This window comes from Narcine bancroftii, chromosome 6, assembly GCF_036971445.1.
Source record: "Narcine bancroftii isolate sNarBan1 chromosome 6, sNarBan1.hap1, whole genome shotgun sequence".
NCBI classification, from domain to species: Eukaryota; Metazoa; Chordata; class Chondrichthyes; order Torpediniformes; family Narcinidae; genus Narcine; species Narcine bancroftii.
In genome coordinates this window covers 41,076,351-41,099,472 of record NC_091474.1, presented here as the reverse complement: position 1 = coordinate 41,099,472, position 23,122 = coordinate 41,076,351, and the positions used below count along the sequence as shown (strand labels likewise).

General features: G+C 40.5%; 2 protein-coding genes across 9 annotated transcripts in view; one reads left to right on the top strand and one right to left on the bottom strand.

Annotated features, from left to right (window-relative positions):
* Window positions 1–21,955, bottom strand: part of rae1 (ribonucleic acid export 1) — a 33,701-nt gene extending 11,746 nt beyond the window's left edge. Inside the window, exons 1-6 of one of the 8 annotated variants that reach the window (XM_069884760.1) lie at window positions 21,854–21,955; window positions 20,279–20,370; window positions 17,175–17,279; window positions 14,938–15,030; window positions 8,761–8,847; window positions 499–585 (exon numbers count right to left, since the gene is read on the bottom strand). In XM_069884760.1, coding sequence (XP_069740861.1) covers window positions 499–585; window positions 8,761–8,847; window positions 14,938–15,030; window positions 17,175–17,279; window positions 20,279–20,362 — 456 coding nt within the window. In that variant the 5' untranslated portion in view covers window positions 20,363–20,370; window positions 21,854–21,955. Of the gene's footprint in view, window positions 1–498; window positions 586–8,760; window positions 8,848–14,937; window positions 15,031–17,174; window positions 17,280–20,278; window positions 20,371–21,267; window positions 21,830–21,853 lie in introns of those variants that run through there. The other 7 variants (XM_069884759.1, XM_069884754.1, XM_069884755.1 and 4 more) reach the window with 7 other exon arrangements.
* Window positions 21,271–23,015, top strand: LOC138737293 (uncharacterized). The gene is made up of 2 exons (XM_069888046.1): window positions 21,271–21,921; window positions 22,041–23,015. Exons 1-2 carry the CDS (start codon window positions 21,271–21,273, stop codon window positions 23,013–23,015), a joined length of 1,626 nt encoding a protein of 541 aa, XP_069744147.1.
* Window positions 23,016–23,122: the final 107 nt, after the last annotated feature.

Sequence of the window (23,122 nt, the reverse complement as noted above, 5' to 3'; positions counted from 1 at the left end):
CAAGGCAAATAATTTAACATTTGAGACCCAAGATTGGTTGCTCACCATAGGAAGACCATATCAAAAGACAACTCATAACCCCTGGAATGGTTGGTTATTCAGATTTAGCCCTGGGTGCTGAGTTTGTGGCTCAAGGATAAAGATCCTGCAAGCAGGATCAGTGCCACTCATTCTAATCCAGACAGGTCTACAATAGCAAACAGAAATCCAAACTCATTGCGACTGGCACAAAGTGAAAGGTTGTAGGTACGAGAATAACAACAAAATTCCCTCCAAATCACAACAATCTGACTTGATAACAATCCCAGCAACTTCACTGTCATTCTGTTAGAAGTCCCCAAACTCCTCAAACACATAGTAGGAGCGTCCAAATCTCACGGACTGCAGCAGTTCAAAGCCACCATTTCTCCAGTGTACTGAGAAGTCGGCAATTAAAACTGACTTGCCAGTGACACGGTGCTGCAGGAACGGATTAACAACAAACTTGTCAGTTCATACCTTTAATGTCTTGTCCCAGCTTCCTGTCATTACACAACTGTAATTAGGTGCTTTGATCCAGTGGACAGTTTTAATTGGAGCATCGTGCTGTGGTTCAAACATACATAATTACTTGCACTAAACTGTTCAATCTTACTTGTACAATACGATCTTTCCCTTGTCATGCAGCTACCTTCATTTGTAGGCAAGTGTAAAGTGCTGCCCAACTCCAAGCAAATTTTTAACTGACTAGAGACAGTGATACGAACTACCAGAATCCCTCTATGTTAATGCACTTGTGTTACAGAACCTCGCTGACTTCAAGGTGCTGAGGATCGGGGGGCGTGGCAAGATGGCGTAAGGAACAGACGTGCCTCCAGTCCTCTCCTGACTCTGTTATTGTTTTGTCTATAAGTGCCCGTTAAAACTTTTTAAAAGTTTAGAAATAGTTAGAGGTGTTGAATTAGTTTCTAATGGTACAACTGCTGAAAAGAAGCAAAAAAAACGGCAACAGATCGTTAAGAAATTGCATTTTCCGAAGTTATCTGAGCCTACCTGTTTACAAGAAGCCAGGACTCAGCGTGGAATGGATCCAGGAAGAGAGGTACAAGACTCGGCAACGGAGCTCTGCTCTTTGTCGGCAGGGCTTTTTAAAGATGGCGCCCAGCAGCCCTTGGAACAAAGGGCTGGCCAGGCGCGTGCACGTGAATCAACGCCCGCTGTGAGCGCTGTCAGTGAGTCTTTGACAGCTAGAACAGCTGGGACGCTGCCAGCTGAAGACCCGACCTCGAAAAGACGCTTACCGATTTATGTAGCGGTGGCGCTGCGAAATGCACCTCCAGTAACGAAGACTTCAACAGACATCGATGTAATGAAGGCATTTGATATAATATGGGTTAAGGATAACCCTGGCCATCAGCCTCCAGATACTGCTGAGGAGGTTGTGGCAGGGGTTTCCACATGCAGTCATACTATAAGAAAAGCAGTTAAACCAAAGGAAATAGAAGACCCTTTGGCTACACAGAAACAGCAAGATCCTACTGTGCCTGAATCTATTCCAGTAGATATGCTTATTAAGAATCTTGAATCTAAGTTATCCTCTACAATAAAAGAAATAGGTAAGGCTTTAGTTCAGGTTAATACAAAGCTTAATACTTTGGTGGACATTAATACTCAACAGATGGTTGATTATGGAGCTTTTAAGCTTGAAACGAGTGAAAGACTTGATGGTTATGATCAAGGCATAGTTGAGGTACGAGACCAAATACAAGATGTAAATAAAACAATTGAAATTTTACAAATTCAGAATAAAAATTTGGTGAAAAAGGTTGATTATTTGGAGAATCAATCTAGACGGAATAATATAAAAATTGTTGGTTTGCCAGAAGATATGGAAGGATCAGATCTAAGAAAATTCTTCACTGAATGGATTCCACAAGTGTTAGGACAAGATAAGTTTCCGGAAGGCATAATATTGGAATGTGCTCATAGAGCTGAGAAGAAAGCCTTTTCCAGGACAAAATCCAAGACCTGTTTTGGTTCGTTGTTTAAATTATCATGATAGAGAGACAATTTTGCGTGTTGCTATAAGAAATGCACAACAAAGAGGATCTCCCCTGATGGTTCAGAACAATCGTGTTTTTTTCTATCTGGATTTGAGTCAAGAAGTTATGTCTCAACGACATGAATTTAATCCTATGAAAGAAGTGTTGTGTAAAAAAAGGATATAAAGCAACATTTAGATATCCTGCAGTATTGAAGATTTTTCAAGATGGTTATCAACCAAAATTTTTTAATAATCCTAAGGAAGCTATGGACTTTGCTCAATTACTGCCAATTACGCAATTTCAGGAACGACGTAGTCCACCACGGTCTCCAACGAGAGTGGAGACGCAAGATGGGAACCGAATTCCAAGAAGAAATGGAAGCAATGGTTGTCTGAGTGACAAAATTGATTAAAAAATTTTTTTTCTGAGAAGATTTCAGATAATGATGGTAGTTTAATGTGAAACAGGAGTTGGGAGAGGGAGCTGGGTGGGCATTATTTTCCAGAAGTCATCAGCTACATGTAAGTTATCTCACACCCAATATTTTGTGGGAGTTACCACATTGAGCGGTTGAGACAGGAGAAGGTGGTTGTAACCTCCTACCTGTCCTTTTTTTTTATATAAATCAATTTTTGGATTAAGGAGTGGTTTTTTTTATTATTTTTAATTTTTTTTGTAGTTTTAGGAGGGGATAAGGGAAGGGGGTGTTTTTCTTTTTTTTCCCTCCTCTTTTTCTTTGTGTTATTGTAAGTAATGTCTAAACTTAAGTTTGCCTCTCTTAATGTTCAGGGTTTAAATAACCCTATTAAGCGTAAGAAAGTACTTGCTTACTTAAAAAAATTAAAAGTTGATGTGGCTTTTTTGCAGGAAACCCATTTAACAGATAAGGAACATTTGAAACTTAAACGTGAATGGGTTGGACAAGTTTTCTATTCTTCATTTAATTCAAAGGCGAAAGGAGTGGTAATTCTGGTGCATAAGAATTTACCATTTCAGTTACAGAATGAAGAGAAAAATGGAGGAAGATTATTAAAATTGAATTGTACAATTCTTAACGAGGCTTGGACTCTACTTGATATTTATGCTCCAAATGTTGAAGATACAGCTTTTATTGTAGATGTGTCTTTATTACTTGGACAAACAAATTCCAATGTGATGATTGGGGGAGATTTAAATGTGGTATTAGAGCCTTTATTGGACAAGTATCCAAGAGTAATTAAGAAAACTAAGATGGCAGTACAAGTGACTAATATGATGAAAGATTTGAATTTAGTTGATATTTGGCAAAGACTTAATCCTTCAGAGAGAGATTTTTCTTTTTATTCTTCACGTCATAATTCCTTTTCAAGAATTGATTATTTTTAAATTTCAACACATTTGCAGGATAAGGTTATATCTGTGGATTATAAGGCAAGGTTGGTTTCAGATCATTCATTATTATTATTAGAATATCAGAGTTCACAAGATGTTCAGATGGAGATTTAACACTATGTTATCACAAAAACCAGAATTTATTAGTTATTTAAAAAAACAAATTGAGGATTTTATTAGTAATAATGCTAATTCTGTTTCTAGTCATTTTGTTTTATGGGACGCAATGAAAGCTTTTTTACGAGGTCAAATTATTAGCTATGCATCTAAAGTAAAGAAAGAGAGAATTAGAGAGATTGAAGATTTAGAGAAAAAGATAACTGTTAGTGAAAAAAAATTTCAAAAAAGTGCTACTGAAATGCAAAAGAATCAGTTAACTAATTTAAAATTAAAGTAGAATGAATTACAAACATATCGATTTGAATGTTTAATGAAACGAACTAAACATAAGTTTTATGAATGGGGTGAGAAAGCTCATAAAGTTTTATCATGGCAGTTAAAAAGAACAATCATCTAGGAATATACCAGCAATTAGAAAAAAATCGGGTATTACTTTTAGACAAAAAGAAATTAATGAGGAATTTTGCAATTTTTATAAAAAACTATATACATCCGAGTGTAAAGATGTAAATGAAGATGCAATAGATTCTTTTTTGAAAAATATTAACTTGCCACAGTTGAATCAAGAAGATAAACAAGAGTTGGATAAATCTTTTACAGAGAATGAAATTGAAATGGCTATAAGAAATATGCCAAATGGAAAGGCACCTGGTGAAGACGGGTTCTCTATAGAATTTTATAAAACTTTTTATGTTGATATATCTTTTATTTATAAGAATGTAATACAGCAAATTTATAAAACTTTTCAATTACCTGAATCTTGTTCTAATGCAATAATTACGGTTATACCAAAAAAAATAAAGATCCTTTACAGGTTTCTTATTGACCAATATCGTTGTTAAATGTAGATTATAAAATTGTGGCTAAAGTTATGGCTAATAGATTGGCTCAATATTTACCTAAAATAATACATAAAGATCAAACGTCTGATAATATTTTGCGATTAATTACTTTGATAAATAAATTTAAAGCTCAAATGAATTATCCAATAGTGGTCTCATTAGATGCAGAAAAGGCTTTTGATAGAGTGGAATGGAAGTTTTTATTTAAAGTACTTGAGAAATTTTGTTTTGGTTCTTCGTTTATTGGATTGATAAAGGCTTTATATAATAGTCCGAAGGCTAGAGTTGCTACTAATGGACAGATTTCAGAATCTTTTGATTTAACAAGGTCTACTAGACAAGGATGTCCATTGTCACCTGCTTTATTTGCTATAGTTATTGAACCTTTGGCACAGTTAATACATCAAAATGAAAATGTTAAGGGTATGAGAGTTTTGAATGAGGAATATAAGATTAATTTATTTGCAGATGATGTTTTATTATATCTGGTAGATCCTGATATTTCCTTACCAGCAATTCAAGAATCTTTAGAAATTTATGGTCATTTATCTGGCTATAAGGTAAATTGGGCTAAAAGTGAAATTTTGTCAATTTGTAAAGATGATTATTCGATTTATAAAAATATTATGAAATTGAAGTGGACAAAACAAATTAAATATTTGGGAATTAACGTTAATACAGAATATCAAGATCTATATTCAATTAATTACCTTCCTTTAATAAAAAAGATTAAACTAGATTTGATTAGGTGGAAGGACTTACCTTTAGGTTTATTGGGGAGGATTAATACTATAAAAATGAATATTTTTCCTCGGATGCAATATTTGTTTCAATCAATTCCTTATTTTAAAAAAAAAGTTTTTTTAAGGATTTATATAAAGCAGTTAGAGAATTTTTATGGAAGGGAAAATTTCCGAGGGTAGCAATGAAAAAATTGATGTGGGACTTTCAATTTGGAGGTTTGAGATTACCTAATTTTCAATATTATTATGAGGCAGCTCAATTTAAATTTCTTAGTGCATTAATGAATATGGAGGATCCGCCCAGTTGGGCAAAGATAGAACTGGCAGTTATTTTAGAAAAATCTCCACATGAATTTTTGTTTCGATGGAATAAAAATTTGTTACGAACTTACGATGTACCAATATTGAAACGTTTATTGAATCTATGGACGAGTAAACTTGATAAAATGGGGCTTAAAAATAAATGGTCTGGGCGATTGCCATTATGTAATAATCAACTTGTTCCTTTTACGGTCTCCAATATCACTTTGAAACAATGGGAAAGGAAAGGAATAAAAAATTTATCTGATTGTTTTTTTGAAGGACATTTTTGTTCTTTTGAGGAATTACAAAAGAAATTTGGTATTAGTGGAAATTCTGTATTTGTGTACTATCAGTTAAGATCATTTGTAAAACAGATATGTGGTCGTCAAATGACTTTATTGCCTGAAACTAGTTTTGAGAAATATGTATTTTCAATACCAGAAAAGGGGTATATATCTGATTTGTATTGTATTTTACAAGAAATTGAAAGTAAGAAAGATTGGGATAAAGATAAGTTGAAATGGGAAAAAGATTTAGGTTCTACAATAGCTGAAGAAGCCTGGATGGAAATTTGTCAAAATAGCATTTGGAAATTGATTAATGCTAGATTAGCGATGATTAATTATAATTTTATACATCAATTATATCTAACACCAGAAAAATTTAAAAAATTTGGTCTTAGTAAGTCAGATTGTTGTTTTCGTGGTGATATATTTTTATTAGGGAATATGCAATCATTAATTGATTTAGGATTAAATGATTATCAGATTTCTTTTATCTTTATAGCTTTAGCAGTGGCCAATAAATGTATAGCATCTACTTGGAAAGATAGAAATATACTAACTTTGGATAGGTGGTATTTAGAGATGAAGTCTTGTTTAATTATGGAAAGGATATCTTTTTCAATTCAAGATAAGATGTCTTTTTATAAGTTGAAGTGGACTCCATTTGTTAAGTATATGCAATTAAGTTTGATTTAAGTATGTTCCTAGATGTGATATTTTAGATTTAATAAATTTTTTAAATTATTTTTATTGGTCATATTTTTTTTTCTTTGTGTGTGCTTTTTTAATATATATCATTAATTTTACTAATTCTTCACTATTTTGGGAAAGGGGAAGGGTGGGGTTTTTTTAATATAGATTTTTTTTAGTTCTTGTATATGTGGGGGGGGGGTTAGGTTGAATTAAGTTAGGTTATTAATGTTGTATTGTAATTATATTATTTTATTTTATATTTTTTCTTTAAATGTAATTTTTCTTTTTATTCCTGTGATAAAATCTTTAAATAAAGTTATAAAAAAAGGTGCTGAGGATCTTACGGTGTCTGCACATGGAAGATGGAGACCATTCAGCTCACCGATTCTTTTCCCTAACTTCATTAATCATGATTGATCTATAATCACATTCATGTTTTTACTTATTCCCCCCAGATTCATCAATACAACTATAGAACAAAATTATTGATCAACATTTTAAATTTCCCAGCAGACATAACAATTTTTTTGTGGTAGAGGATGCAGGTGTAGTTTTTTTCATTGCCATTTGTAACAGAAGTTAAAATCTTTAGTTATAAAATATATACTTAGTAAGGTTAGTTTTTGTGGGTTTGGATACAATTATTTGAGATAGCAGATGGCAAGCCATTTTCCGATTTGAGCATCTAGAAAAAACAGCCATAAAGCTGAAGTGGCTTCTTAATTGAAATTCAAGAACAATGGGTGTTTGCTTAAAAGCATTTGTGTGTATACACAGCATTCTGCTAACAGTTATTCAAACAAGCAGGACTTTTAATTCAATGATTAACAAACTACCCAGAGTCAGATCCACTCAAACTAGTGGACAGAGATGCTTTTAGTATATAGATGCGAATTAACTTTGGAAGCAACTTCAAAAGGCCACCTGCCATGATTCATGGTTTTGGAGAAATGAAAAAAAACAGAAATGATGTCATGTGATCAGATTTTTGAGAAACATATTACTGGAACCAGAGGCATTTTGTGACCAGAAGGCTATGCCTGGGAATCCTACAGGTAACACAGGATTGAAAGGGCTTGGCCATCCTGTAAGAAAGACAGGATTGAAATGTAGTAATAAAAGGATGCTTATGTTCTCCTTATGAAAAGGAGGAATATTGGAAAAGTAGTTTTGAAGAATTTAGCCACTTCACTGAAAAGAGGACTGATTCTACTGGGTCCATTTTCATATGGCCACTGCATGTAGCCCTTGTCTGGGTTTGTAAAATCATCCTGGAAAAAATGGCCACTTCACCATCTCTTTGGAAAAAAGAGGACAAATTTTTTCTTGTGGAACACAGATTCCAAAATCTCCATGCAAGAGAGAGAAAATTGTTTGTATGAAGAAACATTGCTCTGAAAGTAACTCTACAAAAGAAATTTGAGTTTTAAAGAGGTCTAATGACTTGATGTTTCAAAATACTTCATTATTGATTTTGAGCAACAATTTAAAGAACTCCTGATGCCTCACATTTACTCCATAATTGCTCTTGAACAGCAGTAAAGACTGAATTTCAACACAAAAGCTTTCTGAAACTGAACTTCAAAATCATCTTCAGAATCAAGCTTAACTGCAATGGCTTTGGTTTTACACAGAGCAGATTAGTAAGAGTTAAGTGAGAAGTGTTGTTAATAATTAATGATAAAAATTCTTTTTGGAAAAAACCATTGTTGCTGATTTAGTTTGTAACATATTTGAGTGACTAGTATTTTCTCAATTCATTTTTGAATAGTTACAGCCTCATTTATTTCTAACACTAACAAACTTTGTGTTTTAACATTTTACCCCTCTGAACTCAAGGTAAAACCAGCAGTGCAGTTACAAAACATTCTTAATTTAACCGACAGCCAGGTATCATTCTGTTCAATTCACTGCAAAACCACTATCAATGGTTGTTTCTCAAACAATGAAGTTGGAATTCTTGTTGCAAGTTAAATTTACTTTTGCTCAAATATACATATACTTCTTTGACATACTTTTGAATATCGTGCAAAAGCTTAGAAATCCTTGGAAACATCCTCTAGCTGTGTCACTCCAGCATAAGAATTCTTTGCTTCCAGAAGAATACAAAAAAATGGTGTGAAGAGATTTTCCTTTGTGGGATTAATCCCTTTTTCTGCACCATTTTTTTCTTCCCCATTCTGTCCTGATAAACGTGGCATGATAGCATGCTGCAGTCACACAGATGATAGCCTAACTCATAACACAATACAATTTTAATAATGGAACTTTTGGATTTACAAATTTAAAAAAGGAACACACGATTCATTCTGCTTCCCAAGGATCTGGCTCGGAATATAATTCATTTGTGCTGGTGCTGAACACCTTATTTCTCACTTACTTGTGCAATTTGTATTGCCTGGTTGCTATTGAGGTCCCACATCTTCGCTGTTTTATCACATGATGCTGTGACCACTTTGCTGCCATCCTTAAAAGGAAGGACGTATTAGAGTTTAAAAAAAGAGGGATGTAAAAAGTTTTTAAACACAGCACACTGTAATGAAAATATTTGCAACATAGTACATCACTCACATTGTGAGTGCCCCTTTACATGCAGTAGCAAAAGGTGCATGACAATATCACCTCTGCTGCAGACAGAGTTTTATAGCACAGAAACAGGCCTTTCAGCTGACCAAGCTATCTACCCAAGTTAGTCCATTTACTTGTGTTTGGCCCACATCTCTCTAAATGGTTGCTTGATAAGAGTATCTGGAGACAACCCAACCCCGCACCATCAAAACGATTCACCATCTACAAAGAAACCAGGAAAGCCAATAATTCCCATCCTTGCCAGCATCAAACACACACCTCTTATAATGTATATTAAATTTATTTCATAAACCCTATTTAAATAAAATGCCTATTGCTAATCTAATCCTCATTTGGCTTACAGATAGCTTTTCAATTTTTAAAATATTTTTATTATGAGTGGAAGGATTGGATTTGAAACGGTGGAAGTGGATGCCTTCTTAGTTTAGTGAAGGCATGCCCAATGACCCAGTAGCTTCAAGAGAACCAAGTCAAGATGATGGTGAGCTTTGAGAAGAAGTTGATAATGCTCTTTTGCATTTGATATCCTTGAGGTGGAGGTGGTTGTAGGTCTGGGAAGTGCTGCAGTAGTCCATGTTGATATTACATATAGTACCGATCCTGTAGACTCGATGGGGTTGGGCTTCTCAATTTGTAACTGTTAATCATCCAGCATATCAAACCACATTAAAAAAAACTCCTAACTTGTACCTTGTACATTTTCATGTTTATCTTTGAAATTATGGCTAGTATATCCATCATTGAAAGTATCGTGTCCCTCATTGCAGTCCCCAACATGTTTCTCTGTACGCTGCTGACAAACTGTTCACTACCTCACTGAGCTGACAAAATGCTTGCCAAATGTTTCTTTTACATCTCCAAGTATTGTTTTCATGCTCAGTCACTGCAATCACAGGTTTAAAGAAAATGCAAAATGTATGGTGAGATTTTAAGGGGAAAGATTTGCAATTCTCCAGGCCTTTGATACAACTCCCAGTATAATATAGTTTCTACCATTACTCGACAAGAGGAAGCTGTCCAAATTGAAGTTAATTTTCAATGTTTGATCCCTGTGAACTTTTAAATTACTTCCTATTTATTCACATTCTCCTGATCTCATTTTCTTTTATTTCACTGATGACATCTCACTTTCTTTAAGACAACTGTGAAGAAGTCAGAGTTCTCTGGTGATATCTTGCCTCTAAAACGAACCTTTTATGATCCTGCATTGAGCAGCTCTTTGATTATCCTTTTGGTTTCAATATTTTTCTATAAGATTTTATTTTCCATCCAGTAACCTAGTTTAAAATTTTCTCATACATTACACAGTAGCCCTTTCTTCGTTTCTCAGTTCCCTGTATCTTCCATACTCAGACTGGTTCTCAATTACATCATGAATCAGACTTATTGTAACTGCATTTCATTTTAATTTCAATGGTTCTAGATTTGCTTTTTCATCCAACATGTCTACATTAATCACATTCTCTGAAAGTCTCCAGACATTCATGTTCTGTTTTAGCTGTCCACCTTTGACTGATCCAAACTAGAACCTTATTAAGCTCACTGTATTATTCCTTTGCCAGTTGAAACTAATACATTTGCTGATTCCTGCTGGAGACGCTCAATACTTGGCAGGTTTAATGAGAATGGTGTTCATCAATTATGGACATTATCAAACAGCTGTGGACGAGCGTATCCCCACCAAATCATTCAGGGTTTTCCCCAACCAGAAACCCTGGAAGAATAATGAAATCTAGAAACTGCTGAGAGGCAGATCACAGGCATTTATGGTAGCATGGAGATCCAGAACACTACACAAGGCACAGGTACGACCTACGGAAAGCCATCTCCCATGCCAAGAGAAGATTCCGGACAAGAATGGAAACAATGAAGGATACCCAACAGCTGTTGCAGGGCCTAAATGACATAACCTGCTACAAAACCAAATCTGGTACACTAAGAGGCAGCAAAGCTTTACTCTCAGATGAGTTCAATGTCTTTTAAGTCCGACGTGACCACCAGAACAAGAGAGAACTGCATATCCCCATGTCCCCTGATGATCTTCTATTGTCAGTGTCCAAAGATGACATGTGGACTGCCTTCAGGATAGTAAATCCATGGACAGCATCCAGTCTGGACAGACCATCTGGCTCAGGACTGAAAACCTGTGCTGACCAACTGGCTAATGTATTCATCGATATCTTCAGCATCTCACTCTGACAGTGCGTGCTACACATCTGTTGCAAAAAGCACAAATTGTACCGGTGCCCAAGAAGAGAGTGGTAAAGCACCTAAATGACTACTGATCAGCAGCACTCACATCAACAGTGATGAAGTATTTTGAAAGGCTGATGTTGAAGCATATTAAATCTGTCTGAGTGGCGACATGGATCCATTCCAGCATTGTTGTGTAAATGGAATCCATCCCAATTTGCCTATCGCACAAACAGGTCTATGGCAGATACCATCTCACCATTTCTCCACAAAATCCTGGAACACCTGGACAGCAAAGATACTCTTCATCATCTACAGTTCGGCATTCAAAACCATCATCCCCTCAAAACTAATCAGCAAATTCCAAAACCTCAATACCCAACTGTGTAATTGGATCATGGACTTCCCTACATCCAGACCCTAATCAGTGCGGGTTGGCAAGAACATCTCCACAAAGTGCATTTGCACTGGAGGACCGCAGGGCTGTGTACTTAGCCCCCTGCTCTACTCACTTTACACCCATGACGAGTGGCTTGATATGATAACACCACCATCTACAAATTTGCTGACAATAGCACAGTAGTGGGCTGTATAAATTAGTCAACATATGGGATGGAGATTGAAAACTTTGCTGAATGGTGTACTAAGGACAACCTCACTCAATGTCATAAAAACCAAGGGGATAATTGTAGACTTCACAAAGGGAAGACCAGAGGGGTACGATCCAGTGATCAAATCAGGTTTATTGTCACCTGATTGTACAAGTACAACCCAACCAAACAGCATTCTTCAGTCCTTGGTGCAAAAACAGACATAACAGGAGTACAGACAAACAATACATATGTAGGACAAGTATTTCATCCATACAAATAAATAAATATCATTTCATGAATGCAAGAGTCTCGGATAGTTAGTGTGAGAAGTTCCTTTGGTTGTTCAGCATTCTCATGGCCATGGGAGGGGAAAAGCTGTTCATTGGCCTGGTGGCGCTGGCTCTGATCCTCCTGTATCTCTTCCCTGACAGGAGCAGATGAAAGGTGCTGTGTGCAGGGTGGAAGGGGTCCTCAATGATTTTGCAAGCCCTCTTCAGACAATGAACTCAGTAGATCATGTTGATTGAGGGAAGGGAGCTACAGTGATCCTCTCTGCCACTCTTATGGCCCTGTGGATTGACCTCCAACCCATTTCTCTGCAGCAACTGTACCACTCTGTGATGCAGCCAGCTAGGATAGATAAATTTTTACATGATAGAGGAATTAGGGGATATGGGGAGAAGGCAGGTAGGTGGAGTTAGGTTATAAATTAGATCAGGCATGATTGTATTGAATGGCGGAGCAGGCTCGATGGGCCATTTTTGGCCTACTCCTGTTCCTACTTCCTATGTAGGACGCTCTCGATAGATCTGTAGAAGGTTGACGTGATGGTGGCCAGTAGCTTTGCCCACTTCAGTCTTCTCAGGAAGTGCAGTCGCTGTTGTGCCTTCCTGACAAGTGAGGAGATGTTGAATGTTCATGATAGATCACTAGTTAAGTGAACTCCAAGAAACTTGATGTTTTCCACTCTCTCTACTACAGAGTTGTTGATGTGTAGTGGAGGGTGGTTGTTCCTGATCCTCCTGAAGTCCATGGTCATCTGTGTTTTTCACATTGAGACTCAGATTGTTACTCTTGCACCATTTCACGACTTTCCACCACTTCTCTGTAGTACGATTCATCGTTGTTGCTGATGAGGCCAACGACTGTTGTGTCATCTGCAAACTTAATGACACTGTTGAAGCTGGATCTGTCGATGCAGTCGTGGGTCAGTAGGCAGAGCACACAGCCATGAGGAGCACCAGTGCTCGACGTAGTGCTACCGGTATCATTGGGGGAAATCAGAGGCGGAGAGGGTGAGCAAATTTAAATTCCTGGGAGTCACTATCTCAGAAGACCTTTATTAAAATCACATAAAAATATTATTGTGACGATAGCGTGTCAGTGCCTCTACTTCTTCAGGAGTTTGCAGAGGTCCAATATGACATCAGAAATCTTGTCAAACTTCTATAGATGTGTACTGGAAAGCGTGTTGACCTGTTGCATCAAGACCCGGTATAGGAGCACCAATACCTCAGAGAAGAAAGCCCAGGAAAACAGAGTGGACACAATCCAGTACAAGTAAAACTCTACCCATCATTTGGAAAATCTACGTGTAACACTGCTGTCAAAGAGCAGCAGCAATCATCAAGGACCTCACCACCCAGGTTCTTGCTGCTGCCATCTGGAAGGTGTAGGTGCAACAAGATTCATACCACCAGGTTCAGCAACAGTTGCTACCCCTCCACTATCAGACTCCTCAACAACAATCTCAATCAGAGACTCATTTAAGGATTCTGACTTTGCACATTATTTATTACTGAATATTTATATTTTTTCTGTATTGCACAGTTGGTTAATTTTCTTTGATAACATTTTTCTCTTTTGCATACGTATCCTTCTTGAGTAGTTTATATTTACTGATAAGTTGAAATTCTGCCTTGTCCCCAGGAAAAAGGAACCTCAGGATTGTAGGAGAGTGAACCGGTGCGGACTCGAAAGGCCAACATGGCCTGTTTCCGCTCCGTAAATGGTTATATGGTTATATCATGTATGTACTCTGACATTACATTTGAACTTGAACTTTGATTATAAATCCAAGCTTGAAGATTGCTTGTTTTGCTGCACAAGGACAGAGATGGTCTCATTACTTGGAAAGTACAGCTCATGAAAATGAACACTATTCAATCATCAGGAAACAAACTTACAAATACTTGAAAGGAAGGCTAATGATGAAGGAGGAAAGATGCTGAACCTCTGCAGAGTTCAGGGGCTATCATCAGGAGGAGGGGAAAACCCTACTGATCCCAAGAGCCACTCAGCCATAAGCTCATTGGAGAACAAAAAAAATCTGAGCTTAATGTAACATGCACCACATACATCAACCCATCACTCTTTTCATTCCCTTGGATGATACACAGAGGATACTTCCACAAGGATGCACTCCCTTCAATACTGGAAAGATATTCATTGATAATGACCAGAAATTATAAGTGGGAAGGATGCAAAGGTACCACGCCTTTTTGTTGGTTCCTTCTGCTGACAATATAACTGATGGTGCCAGGCTTTTGCTGGTCTCCACTCTGAGGCATGCAGGAGTTCAATAACTGGGGATTTGAGAGTGCAACAGGAAAGTCTTGTCACATGAAGACACAGAGCATTAAAAGGCACATTTTGAAAAGACAGAGTAGAAGCAGTGAAAGCAATCGACAATTGTCAGGATTAATCTCATAACTTTGTTTTTACCATGTGGCTTTCTGTGAATTTTAAATTCCAAAATGGCACAAGAGTGTGGTGAATTTTTTTTGTGATGAATGGGTAGCACACAGAGCTATTTTTTTCACTGCATCTCAGAGCACATGGCAGGGCAGAGTTAACAGGAAATTGCACACCTACAAAGTGGGCCTGACAACAGATGATATGAATGGGTCAAGACCACAACAATCGCTACTTAAAAACTAGGGTGTGAGTTATCCCACTCGAACTTAAGTCTGTCATCCACCCTATTTACAGTGACTGTAAAGAACCTTTATCTGCCTTCACTCTATTAGGATTTTCTCCCACTTTCTCTAAAACACCAACTAACTCTTAGGAGGTGGAAGAGAAAAGTGTTTTACACATTTCTTAATTTTCTGAACTGGAATTTGAGTTCAACACTGTAGTACAAAAGGATTTAATAATAAAAAGTTATTAAGTTGACCTACATCACTCCAACAGACATCCAACACTGGACCTGTGTGCATCTGCTGGGCCTTTGGAACAGTTTGTCCATTATCCTGAATCTCCCAGCAACGCACCTTCAACAAGAAAAACAGATCAATAAAACTGCTCAAATGGCAACAATTATGATGCTCCATTAACTTAAGACAATGGTTCTCAACCTTTTTTCCCCCCACTCACATATCACTTTGTAATCCATTACTCACCACAGAAATCCAATGCCATAGGTGCTCTGTGGTGAGAAAGAGATTACTTAAGGGGGGAAAAAAGGTTGAGAACCACTGGCTAGGCTGGTGCAGAACAGCAAGAACACAAAAGTATAGGTAATTGGAAAACTGTGTCAGAAGGGCATTTTTGTATGGGGTGAGCAGTTAATGAAGTCAACTAAAAGCAGACACTGAGATTAGGAAAGTTGTTCCGAAAAGCAGTCATTGAATAGACAAATCTGCACAATCAACTTTGCGTCAGTTCAACCAGAGACCAGAGGATCAGCGGCAAATTGAATGTTCACAGTCTTTGCGAAGCAGCCTAGAAACATGCTGAGCTACTGATTGCAAAAGAAAACACAGAGATCCACAGAATACAGTTCCTGCCATACATCAGTCAGTAACAAAACTTATTTGGTCAGTAGGATATCACATTGACCCCAATGGCAGACTGATGGAATTATGCAGATTAATTTCCCAATCAATACTGGATTAGCCTGTAACACTATCATTTGTGAGAGAAAGGGAATCTAAATCAGGGTATAGGGTGAGACATATGGCAGTGCCCTCCATTCAACAGGCTGCAGGTGGCACCTGTCCCTGTTGTTGTTAAGACAATTCCGCCCTTGATTGATCCCTCTGTAATTGGCTGAAGGCTCTCTGCTGTTACACCTTTACATGTTTATTTTTGGGAGATCTGACATGACTATTTGTTTAGTTGAAGTATGCAAAACAAGTTAAATTGATGGGGCTAACTTATACTAGATGATTAGGCATGTGCTGGAATCTGGACCAAAAGATTATCTGACCATTCTTTTTCCTCCCATGGATGCTGTTCAGCCACCAAGTTCCTCTAGCAAATTCAATTTTGCTGATAATTATGCAAAATTTGCCACCTTTAAATTTAGAAAAGTATTACAATACAGGCCCTTCCATCAGCCCACGAGCCTGAACTGCCCAATTACACCCATACGGCCAAATAACCTACTAACCTCGTACGTCTTTGGAAAGTGACAGGAAACCGACATGGACATGGGAAGAATGTATAAACTCCTTACAGACAGACAGCAGCAGATTCAGACCCAGGTCCATGTTGCTGTAATAGTGTTGCACCAACTGCTTAGCTATCACAACATTCATTTAAGAAACAAAATAGCATAGAAAGATAAAGCATAACTAGAAATGTATATTAATACACAAAAGTGCTGGACAAACTCAGCAGGTCATGCATCATCCAAAGGGAATGTATAACTAACATAAACCTATGTAGGAAAAAGAAACATGTTGAAGTCACTAAGCCTCGAAATATTCCCTACATTTAATTAACCCACAGCTAAACACCACCTCAGGTCCATATCTCTCTATCCCATCTTGGGCTTGACAAGTGCAACCATGACGTTAAAAAGTTACTCCCAATGACGTATTTGAATATTTTGACTTTGTTCTCTTGCTTAGATTAAATGACAAGACAACCAGTAAACATTTGCCATGGCCAAAACCATATTTTTCTTCAGGTGCCAGTGGTCCGGTCCTATGTTCTCAAGACTGCCATATTTTTATTCATAAGCTCCCTCTAGCAGAACTAGATTTGTATGGACATGAATAAAATTGTGGCAATGCTGGAAATCCAAAATGAGACAAACCAAAAATATTTAAAATTTTCAAGTCAGCCTGTATTCGTAGAAAGGAATGACCTGAAGTTAGACATTCAGAAGTTTTGACTGGGCACATAGCCAGGGAAAAAGGTCTTTCCTAATGGTGTGGGCAAGATCAAATGACAAAATAGATGATGGTGCAAGGCAAAAAGGTGGCATTAGGACAGTGTAAAGAAACAAACATCTGAAAGAGAAGTTATCCTGTGCTGAACAAAAACCACCATCTGTTTCTCCTTTACCAACCAACTGTAGTTACAAAGAAAAACCATCAGAATACAGCACATAGCTAGGGCACAAACATGTGGAGTCTCAGTGAAATAGATAGTTAAGAAAGACATTACCAGCAGATTTTGTACTCACATCATTGGCCCAAGATCCAGCAATCAGGAAGTTTCCTGGTAAAGTAGGGGGACTAAACTCCAGACAGCTGATGCTGTCATCGGGAGGGGATGCGACTTCAATATCCTGCAAACACAACCTGGTTAAATCAGGGTGTGACAATTCAGATAGTGTCATTAAACATAGCCAAAGTTATCATAAGTAATTCTTGATCTCGAACTCAAGTGCCTTTTTTTCCTGCAATAACATCTTCATTGGAACCTGCATGTTCTTTCATTCCCCCACTTCAACTAAATGACATGACAATAAAATTTTAATTTTAACTTTTGGCCCATGTGCCCGTGACACCCAATTACACCTAAATGACCTACAACGTCCAAAACGTTTTGAACAGCGGGAGGAAACTAGAGGTTCCAGGAAAAACCCACACAGACTTGGGGAGAATGTACAAACTCCTTACAGAGAGCATGGGATGAACCCCAGTCCCGATCACTGGCGCTGTAATAGCATTGCGCTAACCGAGCTGCCCACTTGCTTATCCTCAGCCTTTACCCAGACCTCATTCGTCAGATCCCTTCCCGATTTTACATTTTTCTTGCAACAATGGGGAACCTTTATGCTCATCTTCCTAGGTATTTTACCAAACTAAAATCAGCCATTGCATTCCCCAACTCAACACCCAGCCACCTGTTCATAAATACAATGTAACTGAGGGGAATGAAACTAGTATCCAATTGTCATCTTCTCAATCCGTTTCTGCACTTGAGATGCGAGCAATACACTGATGCTGGTAACAGTAAATTATAAATGCACTACGAGTCTGAGATGAAGGACAGTGGAGATCTCAGAGGGTTAGACGACTCTGCATGGAGGGCACGGGGAGATTCACTGATGCGCGACTGGAGTGAGAGCCAATGTAAAGTGACAGGTCTATGGCTGAGAGGCGTTGATCTCAAGAGATTTGGAAAAAAAGGAAAGTTTGTGAAGTTAGAAGGTGGGAGGCCAGCCAGGAATACAATTGTCATGACTTGAGATTACAAAGGCAAGAGTAAAGTTTAAGCAACAGTGGTGCTGAGGCAAATTCAGACCAAACCAAATGTCAACACATGAACCTGACGTTTTAACTAAAGGCAAATGCTCTTAAAGCAAATAAGGGTAGATATATCCCCAGGGACTGAGAAAATAATCCCTCAGACCTTGAGGGAGGCCAATGTAGAATTTGTAGGGGCTCAAGCAGAATAATTTAAAATGTTATTAACCACAGTGGTGGTGCCGGAGGGTAGCTCATGATGTTCCGTTGTTTAAAAAAGAGGCTCCAAAAGTAACCCCTGGAAATTATAGGCCACTGAGCTTGATATCAGTATAGGTAAATTACTGGAAAGTGTACTGGAAAGATTGGATATACAAGTATTTAGCTAGCCAGGGACTGATTACAGATAGTGCATGGTAGGTCGTGTTTAACCAAACTTCATTTTTCGAGACGACCAGGAAATTGATGAAGGAAAGACTGTACATATTGTCTATGTGGACTTTAGTACCACGTGGGTGTAGTCCAGAAAGTTTAGATGGTTGGTATTCACGGTGAGGATGTAAACTGGATTTGACATTAGCTATACGGGAGAAGTGTATAGTAGTGGATGACTGGCTTCTCAGATTGGAGGCCTGTGACCAGTGGTGTGCCTCAGGAATTAGTATTAGGATCACTGTTGTCTGTCATCTATATCAATGATCTGGATCTACAAATTTGCAGATGACATGAAGATTGGAGGTGTTGACAGCAAATATGATTTTCAAAGCTTGCAGCTGGAAAATTGGGCTAAAAAATAGCAGATGGAATTTAGTGCAGACAAGTATGAGGTGTTGCATTTTGGAAGGACAAACCAAGAAAGGGCATACACGGTAAATGGTAGGGTTCTGAGGAGAGAGCTAGAAGAAGGATCTGGGAATACAGATAGATAATTCCCGGAAAGTGGTGTCACAGGTGGATAGGGTTAGAGAGATCACTTGGCATATTGGCCTTCATAAATCAAAGTATTGAATATAGGAACTGGGATGTTATGGTAAAGTTGTACAAGACATTGACAAGGCCAAATTTGGAGTATTGTGTACAATTTTGGTCACCTAACTCAGGAAAGATATCAATATGATAGAAAGAGTGCAGAGAAGATTTACTAGGCTATTGCCCAGCAAAAGAAAAATGGTTCAGCACAGACGAGAAGTGCTGAAGGGGTCTGTTTCTGTGCTATAATGTTCTATGGTTCTATGATGCCAATGCCAATTCTGAGATGCCAATGATAAATCCTTGGGAGGTCTTTGTAAGAGTGGGAGAGGAACCATTGCAGGAAAATCTGACTAATAAGAACAAAATTAAGTAAATGTAGTCCCGTGTGGATGATGGAAGAGATCCATTGGAATGGAAAGGAGCAATCAATCATGGATGGAATCAAGTTGAGAAGGATGGTTTATTCTGGTCAGAGAGAAAGATATCATTATTTTTACGTTGTAATGGGTCACGTCAGAACTTTGAGGGCTAAAAATCAAAATGAAGGGAAATAAGCACTTCTTTGAAACAATTAAGAGGCTTGTAGGTTTAGTACAGGACAATAAATAATGTGGAAGGATAGTAAGGTCAAGAATATACACATTAAAAAAAAGGAACAATTTGAAGATGGGAAGAAATGAACCAAAAGAAGAATTCATATCAACCTGCCAGGATAGAAATCTAGAGAAGTCTGCACTTTGATGTGATTAGGACTTATAGAACAGGAAGTTGGTGGCACAGAAAAGTGAACTCAGGGAAGGTGTGCTGTGATCTCATGAGAAAAATCTAGAAAAAGATGAAAATTTAGGGCAAGGGTGAGAGAAAAACTGCAGGGAGATTCAACATATGGATCAGAAAATAGCAGCTAAATAAAAAAGTTTTTACCTTATCAGTTTTTCATAAGCTGCTTATACTTGCTTTCAAAGATATGAAAAATGAAACACCCTGGAAATACTTTGGAGAAATACTGGAAATAATAAGCAAACCAGGCAGCATTTGAAAATGAGAATGTCCTTTCAAAAAGAACTGATGACTTCATGTCTACTTTTGACATTTTAGCTTTCATTCCTTATGATATTCTTACCTTCATGGGATTGTGGTTGTCTGTAGCTGTCCCTCCAAACATACCCCCTGTTCCAAACCCTCCAGTTGTTCCAAACAGGCTCATTTTGGACTCTGTGAACAATTACACTGGATATCAGACAATGATTGCTGCAGCATACCATAAAATGCATTTACAAACAGGAGTTGCTCTGAAGGAGAGATCAGTGCTTCCCACCCTCTGAAATTAAAGATCTGCTTGGATTTTACTCTGCAAATTATGCATCTGTGCTACTCCCATACTATTGCCTGGTGAAATTAGAGAGGCCACTCTTTTTAGGACTGGAAGTCAAGCAATTAAACAAATGTCACTATTTTTCTGAACTTTATAGAAAACTAACACCCATCTATTGATCTGAAAGGCGTGTATTTGTATTAAGTATTCTGCCTTACAAAACCAAAAACTTTCAAATGATAACTAATCAATCAAATTAACAATGTAGCAAACATATGAGAAAGTGATACATTTATTTTAAAAACGGTGTATTTACAATGTCAATTGATTTTTAAAAAAATGCACTACTTGTTCCCATTTGTGATTTATTCCTAGGGCTCATATAACTAGACTGGCTGAGTGTGGATCATGCAGGTTATATTTTTTACACCGGGATAGAACACAAAGCGAGATAATAGTAGTTGGAGACATCTCGGAGGGAACCTGTAGCATGGGTTGACAACTCAGCCAAAAGGTAGGAGAGGTCGGGTTGGGTGAGGGAGAGGAAGAATTTAGGAGTTAGGGAGGTGACAAAAATTAGATGAGGATTACGGAGGAACATTCCAGTTAAGAGCTTGAAGAATGCGGGCAGGGAAAGAAAACACTGGGGCAAGGGTTTGGGGTGGAGGAAAGCACACTGAGAGCCTGAGGAGGACTGGGGGGGGGGGTAGAGAATAAATCAAATCACTGCTCCACGACCTCGAGAAGCTCCCAACCTCAGCACATTCCCGCCCGGGACGCGAGCCCCCACTGCCGACCTGATGTACGCCACGCACAGTGGCTCACCACGCTCCCCGGCCCCTCGGCTCACGGGGCTCCCGTTCTCGCTCCCCGGCCCCTCGGCTCACGGGGCTCCCGTTCTCGCTCCCCGGGCCCTCGGCTCACGGGGCTCCCGTTCTCGCTCCCCGGGCCCTCGGCTCACGGGGCTCCCGTTCTCGCTCCCCGGGCCCTCGGCTCACGGGGCTCCCGTTCTCGCTCCCCGGCCCCTCGGCTCACGGGGCTCCCGTTCTCGCTCCCCGGGCCCTCGGCTCACGGGGCTCCCGTTCTCGCTCCCCGGGCCCTCGGCTCACGGGGCTCCCGTTCTCGCTCCCCGGGCCCTCGGCTCACGGGGCTCCCGTTCTCGCTCCCCGGGCCCTCGGCTCACGGGGCTCCCGTTCTCGCTCCCCGGGCCCTCGGCTCACGGGGCTCCCGTTCTCGCTCCCCGGGCCCTCGGCTCACGGGGCTCCCCGGCCTTGGCACCGTATCCCCGTCCGTCCACACACAGGTCCTGCGGTACGGGAGCCGCCAGCGGCCGCGCAAAACGCAAATATGCTTCCGAATTCAAAACGAAGCGGCGCTGCGAACCTGGAATTCTCGGGCTGATGGGCGGCTTTATATCCACGTGGTTATTCGCAAGAATGAGCTTCCGGAGAGTCAGCAGTGAATGGTTTGCGGACTCTTCATTCCTCAGCAAATCATTAGCAGGGTAGTCAATACAGCAGCGGAGTTGGTAAAAGTCGCCCGGTTTACTAATTGACCATCCCACACACAGCCCCCACCTCACATACAGATCTCTCAAATACGTCCCGCCCGCACGCAGACCCCCTCACGCTCCCTCCCACCCACCCGCACGCACTCAGACCCCCACTCCACCCGCCTGCAGACCCCTCACTCCCCCGCCCACCCGCACGCAGACCCCTCACTCCCCCGCCCACCCGCACGCAGACCCCTCACTCCCCCGCCCACCCGCACGCAGACCCCTCACTCCCCCGCCCACCCGCACGCAGACCCCTCACTCCCCCGCCCACCCGCACGCAGACCCCTCACTCCCCCGCCCACCCGCACGCAGACCCCTCACTCCCCCGCCCACCCGCACGCAGACCCCTCACTCCCCCGCCCACCCGCACGCAGACCCCTCACTCCCCCGCCCACCCGCACGCAGACCCCTCACTCCCCCGCCCACCCGCACGCAGACCCCTCACTCCCCCGCCCACCCGCACGCAGACCCCTCACTCCCCCGCCCACCCGCACGCAGACCCCTCACTCCCCCGCCCACCCGCACGCAGACCCCTCACTCCCCCGCCCACCCGCACGCAGACCCCTCACTCCCCCGCCCACCCGCACGCAGACCCCTCACTCCCCCGCCCACCCGCACGCAGACCCCTCACTCCCCCGCCCACCCGCACGCAGACCCCTCACTCCCCCGCCCACCCGCACGCAGACCCCTCACTCCCCCGCCCACCCGCACGCAGACCCCTCACTCCCCCGCCCACCCGCACGCAGACCCCTCACTCCCCCGCCCACCCGCACGCAGACCCCTCACTCCCCCGCCCACCCGCACGCAGACCCCTCACTCCCCCGCCCACCCGCACGCAGACCCCTCACTCCCCCGCCCACCCGCACGCAGACCCCTCACTCCCCCGCCCACCCGCACGCAGACCCCTCACTCCCCCGCCCACCCGCACGCAGACCCCTCACTCCCCCGCCCACCCGCACGCAGACCCCTCACTCCCTGCCAGACCACTGACCTTCAAACCACTCACTCACCCATCCACTCCATCTGCAGGCCACTCACTATGCCAACCCACATGCACACCACTCAAAATAAGCCCCACACACCTGTCCCATATGTAT

Excerpts from the sequence above, each read along its gene's own strand:
- LOC138737293 (XM_069888046.1), top strand. The coding sequence starts at position 21,271 with ATGTACGCCACGCACAGTGGCTCACCACGCTCCCCGGCCCCTCGGCTC. Across the intron at positions 21,922-22,040 it reads CAAGAATGAGCTTCCGGAGA|CCCCCACCTCACATACAGAT; the intron begins GTCAGCAGTGAA and ends TCCCACACACAG.